Source organism: Salvia miltiorrhiza, chromosome 1, assembly GCF_028751815.1.
Source record: "Salvia miltiorrhiza cultivar Shanhuang (shh) chromosome 1, IMPLAD_Smil_shh, whole genome shotgun sequence".
NCBI classification, from domain to species: Eukaryota; Viridiplantae; Streptophyta; class Magnoliopsida; order Lamiales; family Lamiaceae; genus Salvia; species Salvia miltiorrhiza.
In genome coordinates this window covers 73,376,738-73,400,087 of record NC_080387.1, presented here as the reverse complement: position 1 = coordinate 73,400,087, position 23,350 = coordinate 73,376,738, and the positions used below count along the sequence as shown (strand labels likewise).

General features: G+C 37.0%; 6 protein-coding genes across 9 annotated transcripts; 3 read left to right on the top strand and 3 right to left on the bottom strand.

Annotated features, from left to right (window-relative positions):
* Positions 1 to 1,020: 1,020 nt before the first annotated feature.
* On the top strand, positions 1,021 to 1,332 carry LOC131012903 (glycine-rich protein DOT1-like). Its single transcript, XM_057940883.1, has one exon. It carries the CDS (start codon positions 1,021 to 1,023, stop codon positions 1,330 to 1,332), a length of 312 nt encoding a protein of 103 aa, XP_057796866.1.
* Positions 1,333 to 2,245: 913 nt separating this feature from the next.
* On the top strand, positions 2,246 to 6,213 carry LOC131005950 (uncharacterized). Of its 2 annotated transcripts, XR_009095369.1 has the most exons (11): positions 2,246 to 2,701; positions 2,781 to 2,832; positions 3,050 to 3,156; positions 3,774 to 3,819; positions 4,104 to 4,238; positions 4,349 to 4,438; positions 4,721 to 4,852; positions 4,950 to 5,033; positions 5,361 to 5,425; positions 5,704 to 6,048; positions 6,098 to 6,213. XR_009095369.1 is itself a non-coding variant. In XM_057933075.1 (10 exons), the coding sequence occupies exons 1-10, from the start codon at positions 2,589 to 2,591 to the stop codon at positions 5,888 to 5,890; spliced, it is 1,011 nt and encodes a 336-aa protein (XP_057789058.1). In that variant the 5' UTR covers positions 2,246 to 2,588; the 3' UTR covers positions 5,891 to 6,213. The 2 variants fall into 2 exon arrangements, 1 of the variants encoding a protein (XP_057789058.1); XM_057933075.1 differs by having other exon boundaries at positions 5,704 to 6,213.
* Positions 6,214 to 7,262: 1,049 nt separating this feature from the next.
* Positions 7,263 to 10,119, top strand: LOC131005978 (ENTH domain-containing protein C794.11c-like). The gene is made up of 4 exons (XM_057933119.1): positions 7,263 to 7,587; positions 7,683 to 7,805; positions 8,583 to 8,744; positions 9,545 to 10,119. The coding sequence occupies exons 1-4, from the start codon at positions 7,484 to 7,486 to the stop codon at positions 9,948 to 9,950; spliced, it is 795 nt and encodes a 264-aa protein (XP_057789102.1). The 5' UTR covers positions 7,263 to 7,483; the 3' UTR covers positions 9,951 to 10,119.
* An 867-nt stretch (positions 10,120 to 10,986) lies between these two features.
* Positions 10,987 to 11,595, bottom strand: LOC131012892 (dirigent protein 11-like). The gene has a single exon (XM_057940876.1). The coding sequence runs from the start codon at positions 11,593 to 11,595 to the stop codon at positions 10,987 to 10,989; it is 609 nt and encodes a 202-aa protein (XP_057796859.1).
* Positions 11,596 to 14,518: 2,923 nt separating this feature from the next.
* Positions 14,519 to 17,257, bottom strand: LOC131005937 (actin-like). Of its 2 annotated transcripts, none has more exons than XM_057933058.1 (5): positions 17,185 to 17,257; positions 16,133 to 16,210; positions 15,642 to 16,035; positions 14,922 to 15,535; positions 14,519 to 14,837 (listed from the first exon to the last, which is right to left on the bottom strand). In XM_057933058.1, the coding sequence occupies exons 2-5, from the start codon at positions 16,190 to 16,192 to the stop codon at positions 14,772 to 14,774; spliced, it is 1,134 nt and encodes a 377-aa protein (XP_057789041.1). In that variant the 5' UTR covers positions 16,193 to 16,210; positions 17,185 to 17,257; the 3' UTR covers positions 14,519 to 14,771. The 2 variants fall into 2 exon arrangements, with proteins under 2 accessions (XP_057789041.1, XP_057789042.1); XM_057933059.1 differs by having other exon boundaries at positions 16,133 to 16,204; positions 17,185 to 17,248.
* Positions 17,258 to 18,634: 1,377 nt separating this feature from the next.
* Positions 18,635 to 22,452, bottom strand: LOC131005962 (very-long-chain enoyl-CoA reductase). 2 transcript variants are annotated; one of them, XM_057933093.1, is made up of 5 exons: positions 22,327 to 22,452; positions 22,095 to 22,202; positions 21,704 to 21,743; positions 19,555 to 20,300; positions 18,635 to 19,103 (listed from the first exon to the last, which is right to left on the bottom strand). In XM_057933093.1, exons 2-5 carry the CDS (start codon positions 22,161 to 22,163, stop codon positions 19,035 to 19,037), a joined length of 924 nt encoding a protein of 307 aa, XP_057789076.1. In that variant the 5' UTR covers positions 22,164 to 22,202; positions 22,327 to 22,452; the 3' UTR covers positions 18,635 to 19,034. The 2 variants fall into 2 exon arrangements, with proteins under 2 accessions (XP_057789076.1, XP_057789075.1); XM_057933092.1 differs by having other exon boundaries at positions 22,095 to 22,423.
* Between the last annotated feature and the right edge of the window lie 898 nt (positions 22,453 to 23,350).

Sequence of the window (23,350 nt, the reverse complement as noted above, 5' to 3'; positions counted from 1 at the left end):
TTCTGCTTCGATAAAAAAATAATAATTATTCTGCCTACGATACAGGCTGGCCCGCTAAAAAACTGCTTGGGCTAAATATATGGGCCCAACTTTCACGGCCTGCGGCTCCTTATTTTTCAAAAATATTTTAATTATTTTATTGTTTATTTTGATTGTTCAATTTTTGAGTTTTGAATTTCCAAATCCCAATTCGTGTCGCACGACTTGTCCCCTAATTGACTCTCAAACCCTAATCCACGATTTCACTTTTATCGAAACGAACACAAATTTAAAGATCGTGTCACACATAGTAAATTCAAATTTAAGGTTTTAACCTAATACTCCCTCTGTCCCAATAATGTTGTCCCGTTTCTTTTGGGCACAAAGATTAAGAAGCGTGAAATTAGTGTTGTCAACTAGAAGGTCCCACATGTTTAAGAAGAAATTAAATATAGCTTAAAATTATTCTTGTTTCTTCCTCATCTCCCCGGCGACGGCAACAGTAGGCGGAGCCACACTTGCGCCGCCTCCTTCCCCGGCCGGCGTCGGCACAGCCCCCAGCCTCATCGCCGCCTCTCTCCATCCAGAACAGTGAACCAAGAACACAATAACACAAAACCAAGAACAAATTTTCGTCTTTGCTAACCAAGAACACAAAACCAAGAACAAATTTTTCATCATCTTCATTGACAAAGAACAAAATCTGGAAAAGCCAAGAACAGAAAAACCAAATTTCTTCAACAAATATCTAAACATAAAAAGCTAAATTTCTTCCAACAAATTTTCCATCGTCTTCACTAACCGGGAGAAGGCACCGCGGCGGCAGCCCTATGGCTGTACAATCGCCGGAATCGAAGGGGTGGCATTTGGATTTGGGGATTTAGGGTTCGGAGGCGGAGAGAGAGGTGGAGACGGCAGCCCGCCGCTGCTGCTTCGTCGAAGGGAAGCTGATGGCGGCTGGTTCAGAGGAGTGAAAGGGGGGAGGGAGGGAAGTGGTGTCAGGGGGCAGAGGTGAGTGGCGCTGGCGAGAGGGCGGGGGAGATGGGAGGGCGACGCGAGTATGGAGGGTGGAGAAGAGAGAGAGGCAAGAGAAGGGGGAGTTTAGATCTGTGCTCGACGGATTTACAGAGGGGGAAGGGGGGAGACGGCGGCGGCGGCGGCGTTACAGAGGGGGAAGAGGGAGGCAGCGCCGGCGAAACAGAGGGGAAGGGAGCGGCGGTGACTGTTGAGTTACAGAGGGGGAAGAGGGCAGCAGATTTACAGATGGGGAAGGTGGGAGGCGGAGGCGGAGGCGGCGGTGGCGGAACAGAGAGGGAAGAGGGAGGCGCTACCGGTGGAACAGAGGGGAAGTGAGCGGCGGCGCCGGTGGATTTACAGAGGGGAAATGGTGGAGTGAATTTAGAGAGGGAGAATGAGGGAGACGGTAGAGAGAGAGAGAGACGAGTAGATGTAATTTAGAGGGGGTAAGTTTAATTAGAATCATGTTTAAGTGAGAGTTAATTAGCCTTAAAATTTACCTAAAAAGGAAATGAGACAAGATTATTGGGACAACCCAAAAAGAAAAGTGGGACAAGATTATTGGGACGGAGGGAGTATTAATTACTCTATCGTGTGGCCAACACACACAATAACTTGTTAGTTGAAAACATACAAAAAACAGAAAGAGGTATATATTACCACAAAACTATATTATAAGATATATAAATGAGACAATATGATCAATTTTGTAAAAATAGGAATAACATGAGGTACAGATATAAGTTTAGTTAGAGTGCACCAATACATAAATAATGTGTAATACCTTTAATTTAATTAATGTATTGGTCATTGAAAATGAATGTTTAATGTCGAAAATGAGGTATATATAATGTTTTTTTTATGTGGAATATATATATATTTTTAAAATAAAATTTTAGTGAAATAAAATCTTTGAATAAAGAACATTTCACTTAAATAATCACTTATACCATTTTAAAAAAATCAAGATCGCCAGGCTCTAATTCATTTTCTTTTTCTCGATTTATTCGAATTGATTTATTGCTTTCGATGTAAATTGACAAACTAAGTACTTCCTCCTCCTATGAATCTTGACACGTTTTTTCTTTTTGGACGGTTACACGAATCTTGACACATTTCTAAATAAGGTAATAAGTATTATCTTCTCTCCTACTTTATCACTTTATTAATTACACACTTAAAACACTAATTTATAATTTTTTAATTTTTGTGGCGAAACCAAACGTGTTAAGATTTGTGGGACGGAGGGAGTAATTAACCAACAAGTTGTTAAGTAGTTGAAGAAAAAAGTAAACTGATACAAACATTTCTTCAAAGTTCACTTGCTCAATTTCAACGAAGGCAATCCAAATTATGTAATTAAACAATTCAGAATTGGGAGTATATCTTTCAAACCCTAGGCGCGAGCCTTGACTTAGCCATTAGCTAAATTAGCTAAACTGGCAGATCGATTGATTACTATAATCGAGTTGAATTCCTGATTTATTGGAAAAAAATTCTAGGATTTTGGAAGAATTCCTGATTTATTGGGAAATATTATAGGATTTTGAAGAGCCAATAGGGTTTTTTTGAATTTCTGATTCCGGAGAGAAATGGGATTCATTTGGGCGTTGTTTGAATCCCTAGCGATCGTGGCATCAGTTTTGGCGTTTGGATTGTTGGCGGCCATCGTTTTCGCCTCGTTCAGAAGAAAGCACAGTCACAAGTACGATTCAGACTCTCAATTGGTTTGAAATTATCTCAAAATTTCTTCTTGTTGCAATTTTAACTTTTTTCTCTTTTAGCTGTCACGTAGAGGCGCCGCCAGTTTTCGAGGATCCGAATTCTTTGAAATCGGTACGAGTTCACGATTCAGTTTTGTTGCAGATAGTGCGATATGATATTATTCACTCTGATCTGCGCTCCCATGCTGCACAATTCAGGGTTTTTGTGTTGTAGTTTTGTGTTTAAATGATTTGAAGCTTGGGGAAAATTTTGAAGTGGTTTGAACTTTTTTTTACTTCCTGCAGCTTACATGCGTGCATTTGTTGATTGAGTTTCTGTTCTGAACTAGGTTCCTTGTCCCCATATCGTCGATCCTGCTGAAAAGTACATATCTTTGATAATTCCAGCATACAACGAAGAGCACAGACTTCCAGGGGCTCTTGATGAAACCTTGAAGTAATCTAAATTATCTAAGCTAATCATTTGCTTTTCTGAATTTGTATGCATTGATGATATGATCTGGATGTTTATTTATTTGAATCAAATTTTAATCGGACATAGACAACAACTTTGGTGGCAGTGTTCGTATTAATATAGTAGAAAAAAAATCCATTCTGTGCTCGACTACATATTGTACTTTTAATTCATAACTTCTTTATGAAACACAAGATGATCTGGTCCATGGGAAGTGGTTCTGCATTATAGTAGCTCTCGTGATGTAGCTCTTTAACTCATAATATTACTCCCATTGGAACATATCTCTGAAAGGAAAATTGATTACAATCTATTCAGGAAGTATGCTCCTTTGGTTTGACTTGGAGTTTTCTTAAGAGGATGGGGTTTGTGTTACATCATAGTTACGTCTTGGCTAGTGTTAAATCCTGTGTAGTTGTATAATAGATAATTATGCACACAGAGAAACACCCAGAATAGGTATTCGGAATCTCATTATGATCTTTTCTTAGGAATCTATGTAAGTAAATAAGTAATTTGTCTACGATGTTTTGCTACCTCACTGAAAATTCTCAGCATATCTTCAAATCGTTTTCTAATAATCGAATCGATAACTGTAGTTATCTTGAAGATCGCGCAGCGAAGGACAAGTCGTTTTCATATGAGGTACTTAATAAACACTGTTATAGATTTCAAGTTGAGTGCTTATCAAATTAGATACCAAAGCCTATAGTTTGGTACTTGACTTTTTCAAATTTGGTGTTGATTGTTGATCAATACAATGACTAATTTTTTTTTCTTTGGAGGATATATTAATGTAATATTGTTTAGGTTTCCTTTGCTTTTTTAGCTTTTCAATCTCATCATAATATGCCTGTATGCAAAAGGATGTTACATTACGATTTGCTGATTAGTAAACTGCGTATTTGTTATGATCCAAATTGGAATAGGTGATTATTGTTGATGATGGAAGTGCTGATGGTACAAAAAGAGTAGCATTTGACTTTGTGAAGAGATACACTGTGGAAAATGTCAGGGTAGTTCTTCTTGGGCGGAACCATGGAAAGGGAGAAGCCATAAGGAAAGTGAGTCATTCTGAATAATTAGTTCAGCAAAACATTGATGTTATGATCTTAGGTCTTCTACTACAAACAAAACACTGAATCTTTTTGCTTTGGGAAGCATGGCTAAACAGGGTATGCTTCACTCACGAGGTGAACTACTTCTAATGCTTGATGCTGATGGTGCCACCAAAGTGAGTGACCTTGAGAAACTTGAAAACCAGGTTAGTCAAATTTTTATTATCCGGAGGTGCTTTATCTGCTTTATGTCATTCATATAACCCTCACTCTTGCCACCATTAAAGAACACATAGATGACCTCTACCTGAAATGTCCCATTTTATCAAGACCGAACATAGTCTCCTGAAAAGCCAACTTTGTTCCAAGTAATCGAGATCCAAAGGAATACTATCATCCTTATGTTTTCCTTATGCAACTCATTCTGAAAATAAAACTAAACAAAATCGTACATAGTTGTATGTCTTAGCGGACAACTCCCTTGTCAGATTCATGCAGTTGCTGCTAAGGAACAAAAGTATGGAGACTCTACTTCTAGCGATGCGACTTTAAGGATCTCCGATGTCCCTATTGCTGCTTTTGGGTCACGTGCTCATCTTGAGGAGAAGGCTCTAGCATCAGTTGAGTAATGTTGCATGTTCACTTGTGTGAGTTACTTTGAGTTTGTCTTGATTTATATGTTGTCTAATCTGCGTTCATGTTTGTCTAATTTCTCAGAGGAAATGGTACCGTAATTTCTTGATGAAGGGATTCCATTTGGTAGTTCTGTTGGCTGCTGGTCCTGGAATTAGAGACACACAGGTAATGCAGACTTGAGAACTCTATTATTCTCCTTAGAGTCTTGCTTGTGGTATTATTTTCTTATGTGCATGGTATTTTTTGAGAGATAAACGCGCATTCCTCTCTTCATCCAATCATCGAACCGCAGAACATGATATCTGGTTGTCAGATCTTCATTTGTCATCGTATTGATTCTTTTGATGTTAATGTTATGAATAGTTGTTCTCTATTTTTGAGTACTTTATTAGTTCATTCTTAAATTCATTTAGTTGTTCTCTGTAATTGTAAACTAAATTTTTTGTACTACTTTTCTTATTTTTCTTCTCCTTGCTCCTCTTTATGTTTCAGTGTGGTTTTAAGATGTTCACAAGAGCTGCTGCCCGAAAACTATTCACCAATATCCGCTTGAAAAGGTGACTCAATAAACCATCTTTGACTAATTGTGCTTTTGTTACTGCTTCTGTTGTATCCTTGTCATATATATTGGTCGCAAGACAGCACTTTCTTGTTGGAACAATAACTTAGCGTGCTAGTATAGCTCATTTCAGTTCTTAAGAATCAACTGGCCAATTCTTTTCACTAAATCTACTCGTTTCTTTCATCTACCTTCTCTGAAAAGTTCGTTTCTTGCTCTTTCTCGGGTTTAGTCATTTGTGTTCCCTCGCTGAATGAATCTCCAATCTTGATGCAGGTGGTGCTTCGACGTTGAATTAGTGTACTTGTGCAAAGTGTTCCACATCCCCATGATTGAAATCTCCGTAAGCTGGTGCGAAATTCCCGGATCAAAGGTCAACTTGTTTAGCATCCCAAATATGTTGTGGGAGCTAGGACTCATGTCTGTTGGTTATAGAACTGGCATGTGGAAAATTCATTCATGAAGCTTCACCACGAGCCGGGTTAGGTCGCAGCATAATCTAGACCTCGATGCATTGTTCTGAGACGGAGAACCGGATTTGATACGACGTGTTAAGGTAAACACATACTAATTGATGCAGCTGAGATTCTGACATACAATGTGGCAAAGCTGTAATATTGTGTAATAGATCTGCTGTTACTCAGCATCCATTGCTTATCTGACTCATCAGATCATTCAGCTCAAAGATTTTTGTAAGGATTTTCATACATCTGTATTAGCTTCAATTGTGGATTTGATTACTCAACTCAAGTTGATGAAATAGAGGTCGTAGAGTATGCAGGAAAATGATCAGATTCTTCTCTATATGTTAGTATAATGTATGACTCAAGAATGTAATTTTCTCTCCAAGAAAAAAAAGAAGAAGAAAAGAAATGTAACTTTTATTCAACTTGTTTTTGACATGATTGGGTAATATTGGGTAATTGAGTTGTGAGTCGGTGCGGTCGAGTTAGAGCGTTTCCGATAAATCGAATTGAAACTCGGACGTTCGATGAAAAAATTGACAATACGGGAAGACAATAAATTAATTGAGTTTTAACTTTGTACGACTGTTAAAAATAGGGTTATTAATGTCCAAATATATCAATTTTGGGAATAGTCTGGTTTTGCACATGAAATCTAAAATGAGTCAAAAAATACATGAATTTTAATGTTGTAGTTTTACCACAAATTCATTTTGAGCGAAAATTGATACGTCGGCTTTAATTTGAGCGAAACTTTAATTGTGGTAAAATTGCTATAACATTAAAGTTTATACTATATTTTTTTTACTCCTTTTAAAGTTCATGTGCAAAACTAAATTACCTTCAAAATTGGTGTATTTACATGCTAATAACCCTGAAAAATATAAGAGTCTAATTTGTTGCAAATTGTGAAGTTGTGTCTTAATTGCAACAATTCAAAGTTTAAATCGAATTTGTAGCATTATCTTGTCCATGTTTGATATTAATACGCAATTATCTATCTCTCTAATAAATATTCTAATAAATATTCAAATTAGAGGCAAGACCTCACAAATAATTTCTCAATTGACCCTATAAACAACCATTGCTACTACAGTTTCTCAAGAACAATTGCAGAAATGCCAACTATAAATTTAGGACAAAAACACGAAGAGTCAAAACTTAGACCTAACATCAAAGATGAATTCTAGAAAAATGGTCAAACATTGCATCATACAATTTAAAATTTTCTATCCTCATTAGGGATTAAACCACACATCAACAGTAAAACAAGCACTAAGATACAAATAAAATAGATTAAATATTGACAAGCTAATGGAATTTGCCAGTTTTCTGTTAATCCCATAGTCAAATCTTGATTAAAGAAGACATTTTTGAAGTCATCTTATCTTCTCCAATACACATGCAAATCCACTTTATAGAGTGGTTGAATTCTCATTGTGCTATAATGGAGTGGTTATATTGCCTACCTCATCTAGACTATTTTTCCTCACATTTCTATGATTTTTTTGTGTGTGTAAATATGGATACACTCATATATATAAATAGCCCATTAATGCAAAAACATTGAAAACCACAAACATTTGACAAAAATGGGGTCTTTGATGGAAGATTTCAAGAGACAAGCTTCATTTTTCTTGAGAGAGAAGATCAAGAGAGCAAGATTGGTTCTAACTGATGTGACACCTGCACAATTGTGAGCTCTATTCTTTCATTTATTTCCAAGTTTAAAAACATATATATGGGTTTGTTTAATTTTGATTAATTTGTGTGTTGAATGAATATATGAAGATTGACAGAAGATGTGACAAATGGAGATTCATTGGCAGCAGATGTTCATGCCATGAGACTCATAGCTCGTGCTGCCTTCGAAGTTGATGATTATGAACGAATTGTTCATATCTTGCACCACAGGTTTCTTTTTTTCATTTCTAGAAAAATAATTGCCATATTAAAAAATATGTATGTATGTATGTATGTTCGTATTTCTGCATGTTTTTTCATATCAACTTGTATTTTTGTACGATCTTTTTCATGTAGGGTGTGTTCTCCGTGATTGTAAATCTATTATGAGAAAAAGATAGATAAAAATAATTTATCTTATTTTCTATAAAAGAGAATTGTGATTTGAATCCTTTCCACTTCAAGAGGATAATATATATTATCCCTCTATTTTTTGTGTAATAATATTATTCATCCTTAAAATAAAAAATAAGAATGAAAAATTGTGAAATTATCTTCTATAAAAATTGAAGTAAGAAAGAGGACTTATATATGAGAAGTTTTTTTAAATTTTATTTTCTCATGATAAATTTACACGTGATAAAAACGGATCCGTAGAATAAATTAGGAATAGCTATATTTATTATCCCGACCGGCTTGGAATTTCGGAAAAAGAATACTATCAATTTAGTGATTGAATTATTGAAATCATCAATCTAGATTATCACGTCTTTCAATTTTTTTAGCTACTTTAATGTTATTTTTTAATAAGATTAATACTAGTATATAATAATTGTATTAAGATTTAGTAAAACATTTTAACTTAAGAAATTAAAAAGAATTAAAATATACTTAATAGAAATATTACTATATATCTTATTATGAACATCTTATACGAGCACCATTCACATTTAATCTATATTAATGTTATTATTTTATTTTATTTTAAATATTTGTATTTTGATTCAGGTTGTCGAAGTTCGAAACATGGAATTGGAGGGCTTCCTACAAAGCTCTGATTCTTCTGGAACATCTTCTCACGCATGGCCCACAAAGAATAGCAGAGGAATTTGAAAGCGATGAAGATACCATTAGAGATATGGCTACTTTTCACTTCATAGATGACAAAGGGTACTACTCTTTCCCCCCTTTACTTCTCTATTCTTTCCATCTCAATATTGCACTTCTCTATTCATAAGATATTAAAAAATAACCATTTTTATTAATGATAAAATTAATTGTGAATGGCTCCATAAATAAGTCAATTCACAATCAAGAGTTCAATTGGTAAGACATTTTCCCTCTAAGAGGGTTTGAATAATTGAAGGTTCAAATAATCACAAAGATTAAAAAAAAATTATAACAACCATTCACTACCAAACATATTCTTGATTGTGAATCTCCAATTTTATCATGAATTGTCGAGTCAGAGAATTTTTTAGAACAGTAACTTATGTTGATTTGAAAATTATGACAAAAACTTTTGGACTTGTAAAAATAGAAGACTAATTTTTTTTTAGAGTAAAATAGGACACTAATTAATAAGCATCGTAAAAATAGGACATTTTCTCGGCCGAGAAATGTGATACGGGTGCAACAATTATTAATTAGTGTCCTATTTTACTCTTAAAAAAAATTAGTGTCCTATTTTTACAAGTCCGAAAATTTTTGCCCTAATTTCCAAATCAACCTAAGTTACTATCCTAAAAAACTCTCGAACTCTGAAAATTGTGCTTTAAACCAAAAACATGACTATTTTTATCTATTTTTCCTCTCCATTGCTATATTCATCTGTAAAATATGAGAATGGCTAGTATTGGAATTCAAGATTTTGCACCTCTACAAAACTACGTGCCCCTCAAAAATCAAGATCAAGAAACAGGAAAAGAAGTTGAGATTATAAAAGGTATTAATGGTGTATAAAAACGCAGGTTCAACTGGGGATTGAGTGTGAAGAACAAATCAGAAAGAGTAGTGGATCTTCTCCAAGACAGATCATATCTGAAAGAAGAGAGAGCAAGAGCAAGGAAACTAACGGTTGGAATCAAAGGCTTCGGGAGTTTCAACCACACTCAGAGCTCCGGCAACGACGACGGCGACAACGATCACCACCCCGTTTTCCGATCAAAGTCCCTCTTCCTCGGCGGCCATCGTCATCGTGATGCTGCAGCGAAGGCTAACTTGCTGGGATCAGATGAATACACCAAGTTATTAGCAACCAACATGATGGCTGAAAATGATAGTAATATAAAAGGCTGCTCACATCCCATTGAAGAAGATCATCCATTTTGGGACAAGGAGCATCAGACCAGAGTCTCACTTCTATCTTCTGTATAAACACACACACACACACACGTATATACAGAGAGAGTGGGAGAGAGAGATGAGTGTTGTATTAGGAAGATGTAATTCAATGTAAGGAAAGAATTGAAGTACAAGCAAACTATATACATGAACTTTATTTGTAAAACAGTGTTAGTATCATTCCAAGATCGTGTTTGTGTCATTTCGTGTTAGTCTTAGATGGTGTTTGGCTGAGCTTATAAGCTCCTCAAAATAGCTTATAAGCTCCTTCAAAGTGTTTGGTAAAATAAGTTTCTAAACAGCTTATAAGCTCCAAAAATAAGTTTCATGAGTTCATTTATAATCTACCCCAACTTATTTTTTTATAATCTCATATACAATAATCTTTTTACAAATATTTTTCAATTATAATTTATTATTTTCATTATATATCATTCAAGTTCATTTTTCTTCGATTCTCCCTCTCTAAAAAAAATCTCTCTCTTTAGCCTATAAGTTCAATTATCCAAACACTTTAACAGCTTATAAGCTTTTAAAAATTACATCTTATAAGCTCCAAGAGCTTAGAAGCTCTTTAAAATAAGCTTAGCCAAACACCCTCTTAGTGTCATTTAAAAAAAGAATGGATCAAGATAGTTTAACTGGATAAGGATCCGGCCGATCGGGTACAACCCGAGTGTACATGAAACCACCTCATATTATAATAGGCATATATGTATTTGTCTCTTCACAAAATCTTGGGTACAATCGGGTCGACCCGTATTCAAAATAATGTTATTTATATGATTTGGGTCAGGGTATGGGTTTAAATTAGATGACGAGTCAAAATCTAAGTGAAGATACAACCCAGTTGTACGGTACATTGGGTGTACCCAAGACCACCTCTTGTCTCAGGACTTAAATGACAAATTGATTTGCAGTGCATCGAATTATTCCATTAGTTAACTGCAAAACATTTATTGAATTCACCCAGAAGAAGATGAAGCACACGTACAAACATTTATTGAATTCAACATAGGTGTGATGCTTGCATTTATCAGACGAATCGATCAAAGTCGATTTGCTTCCCTCACATTTGAGCATCGTAGGTGGTGTAGATGTTGTATTCCAACACCGCGTACTGAGCCGCGTCATCCGTTGAATAGGAGGTCTGGATTAGGTAGCCACGAGCGTATCGGAAGATGCCGGTGCCGCCGACCACCGACAGCTCCCGCCGCTCGTCCATCACCTGGTTCCGGCCGAGGATGCTGAGCGAGCTGCCGGCGTACGGCCCATCCGTGAAGTATATGTTGATGTTCATGGCGATGCCGAACGTCGAGAGGTCGGCGCTAGTGGTGAGCCCTTGGACGCGCCCGAGCTTCCGGGAGTTTATGCTCGGCCCCTCCGTCATCAGGTCGTCCACGACGTGGACGCTCCCGAAGGCGTACGGAGAGTTGTCGGTCACACCGGCGGCTTTCGCCACCTCCACCACGGTGGCATTCTCGTGCCCGATCCGGAGGTCTTGGACGTATACATGGATTTGCATAACCTTTTCTCTTCCTCCACAGACGTCGCGGAGGAAGGATGCTGCTTCCTCCCCGACATGGGAGGGAACTTGCTTTCTAGCATACACGTCTAACGTGGACACCAGCAAACATGAGATTGTTAGAATAAGCACAATAATGGGTTGTTTTGCCATTTTTTTTTTTGCAATCGTAATAGCAGCTAACTATTTATACAACAAAGAAGAAGTTTCTTGAACAAGTCAGTTGAAACTAACTCTAACTGACTAACTACTACTGCTGACACCTAGCTGCTGCTCTTCGTGTTTATGAAATACACTTCAATAATCAGAACCGATCACCTACCCACCGTGGGCATGCATAACGTGTCCACTATGATGTGGCAATTTTAATTAGGAAAGATAACTAATAAATCTTACTCTAATTAAAATTATCTTACTATAATTACAATTGACACATCATAGTGGGCACGTTATGCATGCCCACGGTGGGTAGGTGATCGGTTCTGGTGTGCAGAACCGATCACCTACCCACCGTCGGCAAGCATAACGTGCCCACCATTGATGTGGCAATTTTAATTAGGAAAGATAACTAATAAATCTTACTCTAATTAAAATTATCTTACTATAATTACAATTGCCACATCATAGTGGACACGTTATGCATGCCCACGGTGGGTAGGTGATCGGTTCTGGTGTGCAGAACCGATCACCTACCCACCGTGGGCAAGCATAACGTGCCCACCATTGATGTGGCAATTTTAATTAGGAAAGATAACTAATAAATCTTACTCTAATTAAAATTATCTTACTATAATTACAATTGCCACATCATAGTGGGCACGTTATGCATGCCCACGGTGGGTAGGTGATCGGTTCTGGTGTACAGAACCGATCACCTACCCACCGTGGGCAAGCATAACGTGCCCAGCATTGATGTGGCAATTTTAATTAGGAAAGATAACTAATAAATCTTACTCTAATTAAAATTATCTTACTATAATTACAATTGTCACATCATAGTGGACACGTTATGCATGCCCACGGTGGGTAGGTGATCGGTTCTGGTGTGCAGAACCGATCACCTACCCACCGTGGGCAAGCATAACGTGCCCACCATTGATGTGGCAATTTTAATTAGGAAAGATAACTAATAAATCTTACTCTAATTAAAATTATCTTACTATAATTACAATTGCCACATCATAGTGGGCACGTTATGCATGCCCACGGTGTGTAGGTGATCGGTTCTGTACCCACCGTGGGCAAGCATAACGTGCCCACCATTGATGTGGCAATTTTAATTAGGAAAGATAACTAATAAATCTTACTCTAATTAAAATTATCTTACTATAATTACAATTGCCACATCATAGTGGGCACGTTATGCATGTCCACGGTGGGTAGGTGATCGGTTCTAGTGTACAGAACCGATCACCTACCCACCGTGGGCAAGCATAACGTGCCCACCATTGATGTGGCAATTTTAATTAGGAAATATAACTAATAAATCTTACTCTAATTAAAATTATCTTACTATAATTACAATTGCCACATCATAGTGGGCACGTTATGCATGCCCACGATGGGTAGGTGATCGGTTATGTGGGAAAGTATATTTTAGCTTGCTTTTGAAACGAGCTCGTTCTACTAAAGTTTTTTTTTTTTTTTCAATCTTCTGGATTTTGAGTTTTTTTTTTTTTGGGGGGTTGGAAATTTAAGGATTTGGATTAGTAGGTCACCTTATAAAGAAAAAGAATATCATTAAGCTTTATCATGAATCATATGGGTCCTTTTCTTTCCTTTAACATAATTAATTAACGATACCTTAAAGTTTTGGATTAATTCATGACAACTCCATCTATATCATGAATCAGATGGATTCATGTCTTTCCTTAAACATAATAATTCATGATGATATTATATAATACAATACACACCATTGATGTGGCAATTTTAATTAGGAAAGATAACTAATAAATCTTACTCTAATTAAAATTATCTTACTATAATTACAATTGCCACATCATAGTGGGCACGTTATGCATGCTCACGGTGGGTAGGTGATCGGTTCTGTACTTTCCCATTGCTTGTCACGTTATTTTCCCAGTAAATGAGAAAAAATTCGTTCGCCTTATCTATCTTCCTACGACAAAAATCGAGTTATTATTTAAGAAAATAAAAATTGTATCCAAAATCACAATTCGCTCAAATATGTGAATATTTTGGCAATTAAAAATAAGAGGCATTCTCCCGTCCAATCGGTTGCACCGTGCAACTGGTTTCTGAATGACACTACTTCAAGTATCATTTGTATGTTGAAGTAGTGTCATTCGGAAATGTTCAGATGTCATTTTGCATGGTGCAACCAGTTGCACAAGAGTAATTGTGTAAAAATAATTTGTTATTGCTTGGTCTTTTCTTTCACTTGTTAGTTGTTATCTGTAAATTAAAAGGATCAAATCAGAACTTAGAAAAAAAGTATGGATATCGGTTATTTGGGTATCGGAATATCTATTTAAAAAATTAAAACTCACAACAATTTGCTAGTTAGAGGATTTAAACCCTGGTCTCTAGAAAATACACAAAGCTAATTAAACTAAAGCTCATCCTTGTAAATTAAATATAACATAATTTTATTTTATCTAAAAATCGATTTTTTAATTAATAATTTTCGGTTATTCGATTAACCCGAATCGATTATCGGGTTAACCGATACCCGAATTTTTTTAAAAAGTAATAACTAAAACCGATCCAATAACCAAAAATTTCGATTATTGGATATCCGAACCCGAGAATTTCGGTTCGATTAATGGATTATCCAAAACTCGATAACCAATTAATTACACAGCTTTATAGTGAACTATAAACTTATTTTCAATGGAATTGGAGGGCTTCCTACAAAGCTCTGATTCTTCTGGAACACCTTCTAACGCATGGAAATGATAGTAATACAAAAGGCTGCTCACATCCCATTGAAGAAGATCATCCATTTTGGGACAAGGAACATCACACCAGAGTCTCACTTCTATCTTCTGTATAAACACACACACACACACATATATATAAAGAGAGTGTGTGAGAGAGAGAGAGATGAGTGTTGTATTAGGAAGATGTAATGTAATTCAATATAAGGAAAGAATTGAAGTACAAGGAAACTATATCCAGGAACTTCTTATCAAATGAAAATTGAGAATAATAAGAACATATCAAGAAAATAAACTCCTAGCCTCTCAAGCTCATCGACTCAAAATCAGAACCAGCAAAATATAGAGAAACAAAGCTACAACTAGAACGCGGCGACCTGCACTTCCGGCCGCGGTGGGGGGGAAAAAACTGATGCATCCGAGTGTTTAGAAGCACTTCCTATGCACAATAGATGGACCAGACTCATCATATTCAGCCTTTGCAATCCACATCTGCAACGACACGAAAAATAAGTCAAGAAAGTTTCGTTTATGTCTTGGTGATGTTAGAAGATAGTTGTTGAAGATGAGCTTAACCTGTTGGAAAGTGCTGAGGGATGCCAAGATGGAGCCTCCGATCCAGACACTGTATTTCCTCTCAGGAGGCGCGACGACCTTGATCTTCATGCTGCTCGGGGCGAGGGCGGTGATTTCCTTGCTCATTCTGTCTGCAATGCCTGTGAACATGGTGGTGCCACCGCTGAGCACGATGTTGCCGTAGAGGTCCTTCCTGATATCCACGTCGCACTTCATGATGGAGTTGTAGGTGGTCTCGTGGACGCCAGCAGCTTCCATACCTATCATCGAGGGCTGGAAGAGGACCTCGGGGCACCTGAAACGCTCGTTGCCAATGGTGATCACCTGCCCGTCAGGCAACTCGTAGCTCTTCTCCACGGCAGAGCTGGTCTTTCCAGTCTCGAGCTCCTGCTCGTAGTCGAGGGCGATGTAGGAAAGCTTCTCCTTCATGTCCCTCACAATTTCTCGCTCTGCTGAGGTGGTGAAAGAGTAACCACGCTCGGTGAGAATCTTCATCAGGTAGTCAGTAAGGTCGCGCCCAGCCAAGTCGAGACGAAGGATGGCGTGGGGTAGTGAGTACCCTTCATAGATGGGGACAGTGTGGCTGACACCATCACCGGAATCCAGCACAATACCTTCACAAGAAAGATAATAGAATGATGTTATCAAACATTTAAATCAATAAGATATCATTTTAAGTTGCATTCTGATTAGTGTATACTATATACAAGAAATGCTCACCGGTAGTACGACCACTGGCATACAGGGACAGGACGGCTTGAATGGCGACATACATAGCAGGAGCGTTGAATGTCTCGAACATAATCTGAGTCATCTTCTCCCTGTTAGCCTTGGGGTTGAGTGGAGCCTCAGTGAGGAGCACAGGGTGCTCCTCAGGTGCAACACGTAGCTCGTTATAGAACGTGTGATGCCAGATCTTCTCCATATCGTCCCAGTTGTTGACGATACCATGTTCAATGGGGTACTTTAGAGTCAAGATACCTCTCTTCGACTGAGCTTCATCACCAACATATGCATCTTTTTGGCCCATGCCCACCATCACACCGGTGTGACGGGGCCGACCAACAATGCTGGGAAACACAGCTCGCGGGGCATCATCCCCGGCAAATCCAGCCTAAGCCACACAAAAGTTTTTAAGAAGCCAGATCAAATTAAGGCCAGAAAGCAGACTGCAGATAACAAATTTATGAACAATGAATTTGCAAATATACCTTAACCATTCCAGTTCCATTGTCGCAGACGAGTGGCTGAATGTCATCTGCTTCTGCCATGTTACACTAGTTCTAATACTAGAAACAGAGCTTCAATTAGCACAAGTAATTTTATAAATCTTATAATGCTTTAATCTGATCTAAAAATTATTCCCGGATCCTGTTTTCAACTGATATTTCCTCTATAAATGCAGAACCAACATCAAATCAGGGGACCAACAACTCTTCTAACTTTCCAAAATTATGAGCAGCAAGTCATTAATGTAACAATGATAAAAAAAGAAAGTAATGAAGGACATTGGTTTGCTTTGGCCATTAATAACTAAAACAAAAATTTACTTTGGCAGTTGAAACCTCATCTACCCTCACAAATGAACAGCATGCCAAAGGGAACCGAGCTAGCAACGCCATAAATGTGTTTTTTGTGGAATGAAAGCTATTAGCATGCACTTTTTAGATCATTTCCAGCTAAAAACCTTCACTCGTTCATAGATTATTCACATTATCATGTAAATCGACTCCTGCACATATGAGAATTGAAGCAACAAAGAACACGAAATGGAGATTTGTATCATCCATTCACGAATAAATTCCAACTATCAATGATTACTAAATTCAACGCCTGTAGATCATGCTAACCTAAAAACATCCTCAATCATAATACGGATTTAATGCATTTCATAAAAATCGATATAGACAAAACAAAACATTCACAAAAACCAGCTACGAAGTCCGAATCAACATTCTCCAAACATGCAGATCCGATACATCGAAAAACACTCACACTGTCACACACTCACATTACGTGATCACGCACGAATCCTAATCCATAATTCCGCTAAACGAAGAACACATTCATCGCGAAACATGAAAAAACACTACGCGTCTAAGCTCAAGTTATCAGCAGAGACAAACCAAAAGCGACGCGATAAACATCAAACAGAAATTGGCGCGCACCAAAAGGTGAAAAATACAAAAATGATCACGGCGACGAAATGCAGGAGACGAGACGATGCGATCGAAATGAAATCCGCGTTGAAATCGAAATGTACCTTCCGGAAACGCAACGCAGGAGGTGTTGTAGAGTGAGTGAGAGAGACGATGGAGCCGTCTTGGAAGAGGGAGAAGGAAGGAGAGGGGGTTATATGAAGGGAATGGGGAAATCTGGACCGTTGGATCGAAACAGTCTGGATGTACGGTGGAGGGTGACACGTTGTGGGCCCACGCAGATTTTGAAACTGTGCTGCTCACCTCCACACCCCATGCCCTCTTTTCGCTTTTACTATTTTCTTCCTTTTCTATTTACTTATTTAATATTTTTTGTATTTTATATGCTACATAATCCAAGGCGATTCACATGTTTTTATTTAGACGACAAAGATCGGCGCATCTCGATTGGTAAGACGCATCATTTTTAATCAATAAATTGTGGGACGTGTATGTAAAGTGATTAACATTTAAAGTTAAAAGTCTCATATTCGAGTCTATCGTCACACACGATATTTATATTTTTTTTTATCTATGATTAATTGATTTAGAAGCATTTACTTTGCATAATTGATTATTTCTATTGTATGACTTCTCCAATCTCATATTTCCACGATGTGTTTATTTTGGAGGATTAACATTGATATATAAAAATAGTAAGATTAATCCCTTGTTATTTTGATGGATTAAAATTTTGGGATATTCCAATGCCCTTGATTATTTTTATCATTTAAACTAGTTTTGTTTGATTACTCATTGAAATGATGAGATTGGAGAAATCCAACTCTTGAGAATTAAAATACTCAACCATGTATCTTATCAATCATGTAAAATAAACGCCTCTTGAATGAGATATGAATCAAGCAAAGAATATCCCAAATTTTTAATTCATCAAAATAAATAAGAGATTAATCTTACTATTTTTATCTATCAATGCTAATCTTTCAAAGTAAATGCCCATTGAAATACATAAATCTTTGATGGAGTCATTGAAGTTATCTTGAAAAAATAAGTTTATGGGTTGATAAACAAAAAACGATATATATTGTTGATGAAATAATAAATCCAGTCTTATTACTAATTAGTCTCCCTCCAGCACCCTAAAGTGCAATTCATTTGATTAATCATCCACCTAATTATTGATGAAATAATAAATCCAGTCTTATTACTAATTAAATAAAAATTTGAAAAGTGAGAAATGTTGTTTTGTGACTTCTCTTGTTGCACATGCCGATAACATGAATACTCTTATCTTCTAAATTAATAATAGGTTTTAATTTTGTCCCCATTGATAATAGTAAAGCTCACTTTCTGCCATTTCTTTTTCCAACAAAAATCTTTAATGTGACAGATTGGTCATTATGATGATATATTTGGTATATGTGCACCGAGCTTAACTTACATTTTCAATTTACACAAAAACTACTGTAAAACCGATTTCACGGTGAAATCGATTTCACAATGATACTACTTCAACATATAAAATACACTTTATTATTTTTCTACGAGATTGTCTGAAGCGATGTCAAACCAATAATTTTTCACTAAATTTTTTGAATACAAAATACAATGGAAGAGAAAAGAAAAGCATCGGCACCTGTTTAGACAGTGAATCTAACAAGAAGTGTTAACATAATCCAATTCAAAGGGGCAAAGAAGTTGACAACACCATAAAGAAAGAGATCAAGATTATTGTTTTTTTCTTTGCATTTTTAAGGAGTAAAGGGGGCACAAGCTAGCAGAAATGGAGAATAACGAATCCGTAGCCACTACATCAGAAGAAACAAAAACGACCTAAGCTCGAATCCACTGATATAAACTCAATGAGTCTCGACAAGAATTGACTAGTTTCAACCGGCAGCAGTGTAGATCGTTTCACTAGAGATAGAGAAGAAAACCTGATGAGCTCTTGCTTCTACAGGAAGGGGGGCAGTATCACCCATCTCCGGGGATATTTAGGTCGGCCATCTTTCCCGTCAAACAGCTGCAAGATATGACACCATACGCACAAATCAGAATCGTGATGAGAGCAACAAATCTTAAAAAATTAAAGTGTTTGTTGTGTATGACAACGGCTGATGGGAGGTGGAGCTAAATTGAGGGGCAAACGGGAATAAGAATCTTTTTTTTTTGGGGGGGGGGGGGATTCAATATAATTCACCATTGCAGTTATTAAGGATGTCAATCCAGCTCGAAACAGTTGGGCTGGAGGTTTAGGGCGAATAAAGTTATAACTCAAAAAGAATTCAGGCTTCTTGGGCTGGTCTGCTTGGTTTTCGTATTGGACAATGACATGAAAGCAAAGACTATGCAGGATATCTAAGTGTCTTTCATGGTGTCAAACTAACCACACTAGAAGTAGAGAATAGAGATGGGTGAATTTAAGTCATAAAAGGAGGCAAAACATTCTAAAAGCAAAAGTGAAGAAACATCACCTTCTTTAGACGGCGGTGCTTGGCAAGGGCCCAGTTTGTCATTATGGCAGCTGCTACCACCATGAAAACAGAACCTGCTACAGTTTGTGTCGCAATATTGAAGCCTAGCCACTGATAGATCTCAGTTGTATAGTTTGCACAAGTCACAATGTTGAATAGGAATCCACGCGGGATTTGGTAGCCACCACCATCAGATTTGCGAAGATTTCTCAATAAAATGTGGCAATAGAAGTTGGAAATCTGGCAAAGCAACCCAAAAGCAAAGCCAATTTTCATCTGGAGCTCACTCACGGGCGTGTAAAGCGGGTGGTTGACGTAATACGCGATCCAAGCACCGAAAGTCCAGTAATAAGCACAGTTCCGGAAGACATTCGAGAGAGGTGAGGTTGCATGGCTGAAACGATGCACGAAGAAGGTCTCCATAATACGTTTGAAGTAGTGGAAGCACCAGTAATACATGGCATATGTCTGAACCGGATGAATGACGCGCTCCTCTTTGTAGCCGAAGATCTTGTATACGGGGAAGTAATAAAAGATTGGATAGAGAACCAGAGGACCCAAGTACTCCCAGAAGAAAAGAGTGCTATAATTGACTTGCGTGCCGAGATCCTTGAAAACGACAGTTAATTCATTCCCCTCGGTATACTCCTTCAGGCTCTTCTTATAGTTAAGGACGGTGGGCCTCTCCTTCGACCCAGATGGGAGGGGGAGGGTCAACCGCTGTCTTGACGGGTAGTATTTTTTTGCTGTAGGCAGAATATAAGGAAAAGTAATCACCATATTGTAGGGATAAATGGAAAATTAGTAAACAAGTGAATATTAACCATGATAGATGCCAAAAATATGAGACTACCACTTGAAGCATAATCAATGGGCGGGAGCTCTACATTATCAGAATATTGTATGTCCTGATATATCTAATTGTTATCTAACTTAAACGGAAGAAAAACACAAAAAGTAAAGCGGTTATGGAGTGATAGTGACAGCATGCAAAATTGCACATGAGCAGAAAATTTGCATACATATATTACCAACACTATTCTGTGGTCAACATATGAAACTGGCTGACACCCAACTAAAAACTTTAGCATGTACATGTTTCGAGTCATTTACTGGTTACACTGTCAGTTCTCTATTTTTTTCCAACTAACTAGTCTGCATCACTTTGAGAATAAATAATACTAGTACCTTACACGAAAAAATATATATATGAAAAAAAATCAAAAAGTCCGAACAATTTAATCTAAATCTGTGAATTCTCATTAAGGACATGTAACATGCATGGGGATCAAACTTCTTGTAATTAAATGAACTGTGAGTCAAATCCAGAATTTCCATGGAAATTCAGAGCAAACGCATTCTCAGATTTAACTCTCTCAGAAAGTTAAACCTCAGGCCAAAACATATTTCACAAAGTTTAAGGTTAAACTTCATAAATTTAATGATGTGAGTCATGTGACAATCCAAGCACATCAATAACCAACAGGCAGCAATCTTTCCTATTTTCCTCCCTTCCACAAGTGTGTGAATTAATTTGGAACACGAGCAGATCCAAAATTTAAGGTGGAACCAAGAAAAAGGACTACCAGACAGATTTCTGGAGACCAAAAGAGTTATTCAAGAAAGAAATTGAAATTAATTATGTTTCAACGTAGTAATTCACAATTTTATGGATCACCGAAATACACTCCGTTCCCCATCACATCCCACAACTCAACAAGATTATTGTGAATTTGTCTATCCATTATACATAAGTCTAAAAAACTCCTGGCAGTGCACAAGCTTTGACAAAGTAATATTCTAAAGATCATGTTCATTTTCTTGATACTCAAGGTCAACATTGTTCACATCCTAATCTGTAAACGTTTTCTTCTATTAACACTAGAGCCAACACAGTTTGGAGGTTCCCCGTCACATTGAAACCTTCAAATTATGAAAGGAAAAACCTAATTTGTAAGTTTGGGGACTCTGTTTCTCACAAACCTCCACAATGAATAAATCACAAGCAACAAACAAATTCACACGGTCCCCAGTTCCATCCCGATAAACTGTATCCTCGTAAATTGGAAGCAAGAACCCGAAGTAGACAAGATTCAATCCACATAACGAATCAAAACAAAGAGCAATACAGAAATCCAAAACAACTTACTCCTCTTGTGAATGGCCTCCTGCAGATCAGCCACAGTAGCCTGCACAAAACACCAAATCAGATCCCAAATCACACCAACATGACAACTCATAACAGTCATAAAATCACAAATTCACAAACTCAAGCCCAAATCTACTACCAAAATAAAACACAAACAAACAAAAATTGGTTCTATCAACACTTCAGCTACATGAACTACGCCAGTTGCATTATACACTGTGTCATTACATATACCCAAGTATATCCGCCCAAATCTACTACCAACACAGTAATTCACTAGGCGTAACATCCAGGAACTCAAATTCAAAATAAACAGTAGCGCATGAAAATTCGAAGCTCAGCACTTCAAATCCAGAAATGAAAGAGCAGAATCCAATCGATCAAAACGTACGGAATCACTGAGCTCAAGGCCTCCCTTGACAAGTTCGCGGCCGCTGCGAGTGACGACGGAAACCTTCATCGTTTTTGTCGCAGCTGGTAGCTCCAATTGAAGATCTACCTGAAAATGAGAATTGGGGAAGGATTTATGGAGTGAAATTTAGGCGAAAAAGTTGATTGATGAATGATGAGAGTGAGCTATGGCAATTAATACGGTTGGGTTGTAGTTGGGGTAGATGAGCAACCTGTGCTGCACAGATAAACCACCGTCGCAATAAACGGTTTCTCTCTTAATCTCACATTTAATTATGTTTAATAGGATGTCATATTCTAATAAATGTGTATTTAAGGAAACATTTTATTTCTCGTTTCCTTTTATTAATGAATCTCTACTAAACTGAACTATACAAAAGTCCAATTTTATTTTATTTTTAAAAAAAGAAGAAGATAATTAAATCTGATTTGAACCAAAAAAATCTAAAAATGCAAAAAGAATCCAAAGATTTGAAATATAAATAGGGTTAATTGCAAGAAAATCCATATACTTTCACATATTTTGATTTTTCTCATAATTTTTAAATTATGAGTGAGAATACATGAATTGAAAAATCATTCGCGATTTCCCCCGACGACATTTTTCGAAAAAAAATTATTTGGGATTTTCTCCTGCAATGGGGCTCTTAAATTTTCTTTTTCATTTTATTTTTATTTTAATACGTTTTCAGCTATTCATTAAATTTAACAGTATTTTAATTAAAAATTATATTACATTAAATAAAAATAAAAGTTTACATTAATTCAAATTAAAATATCATAAAATAAAAATAAAATATTGGGCCAAACTAAAATTAAAATAACATTCAGATTAGAAATGTTGAGCCAAATTTTGCAGTCGAGAAGGTCGTTCCCAATTTTTCAAACTTTTTTTTTTACTTTTCGCTAAATTTATATTGGGTAATGCATAGCACGCACCATTCTCTCTCCTCATCCGAGCCCGGTGTAGAATTGCGCCCCGAGTGTGCACGGGGGCGCAGCAATAGCTTGGCGCTAGCGCGAGCCGGGCGCTCGCCAGCTTCGCGAGCCCCGTTAAAATTGCTCTTATGTTGAAGAGATATGGTGAAATTGATCAAATATTTGATGTGGAAAATGATGTAATTTTATTATTATAATTATAATGTTAAAGGACTTGAGGAGCAAGTGCCCAATAAATTCTTTAATTACCACTGATTAATCGGTGATCATAACTTAATTCTCCAAAGAGTAATGCTA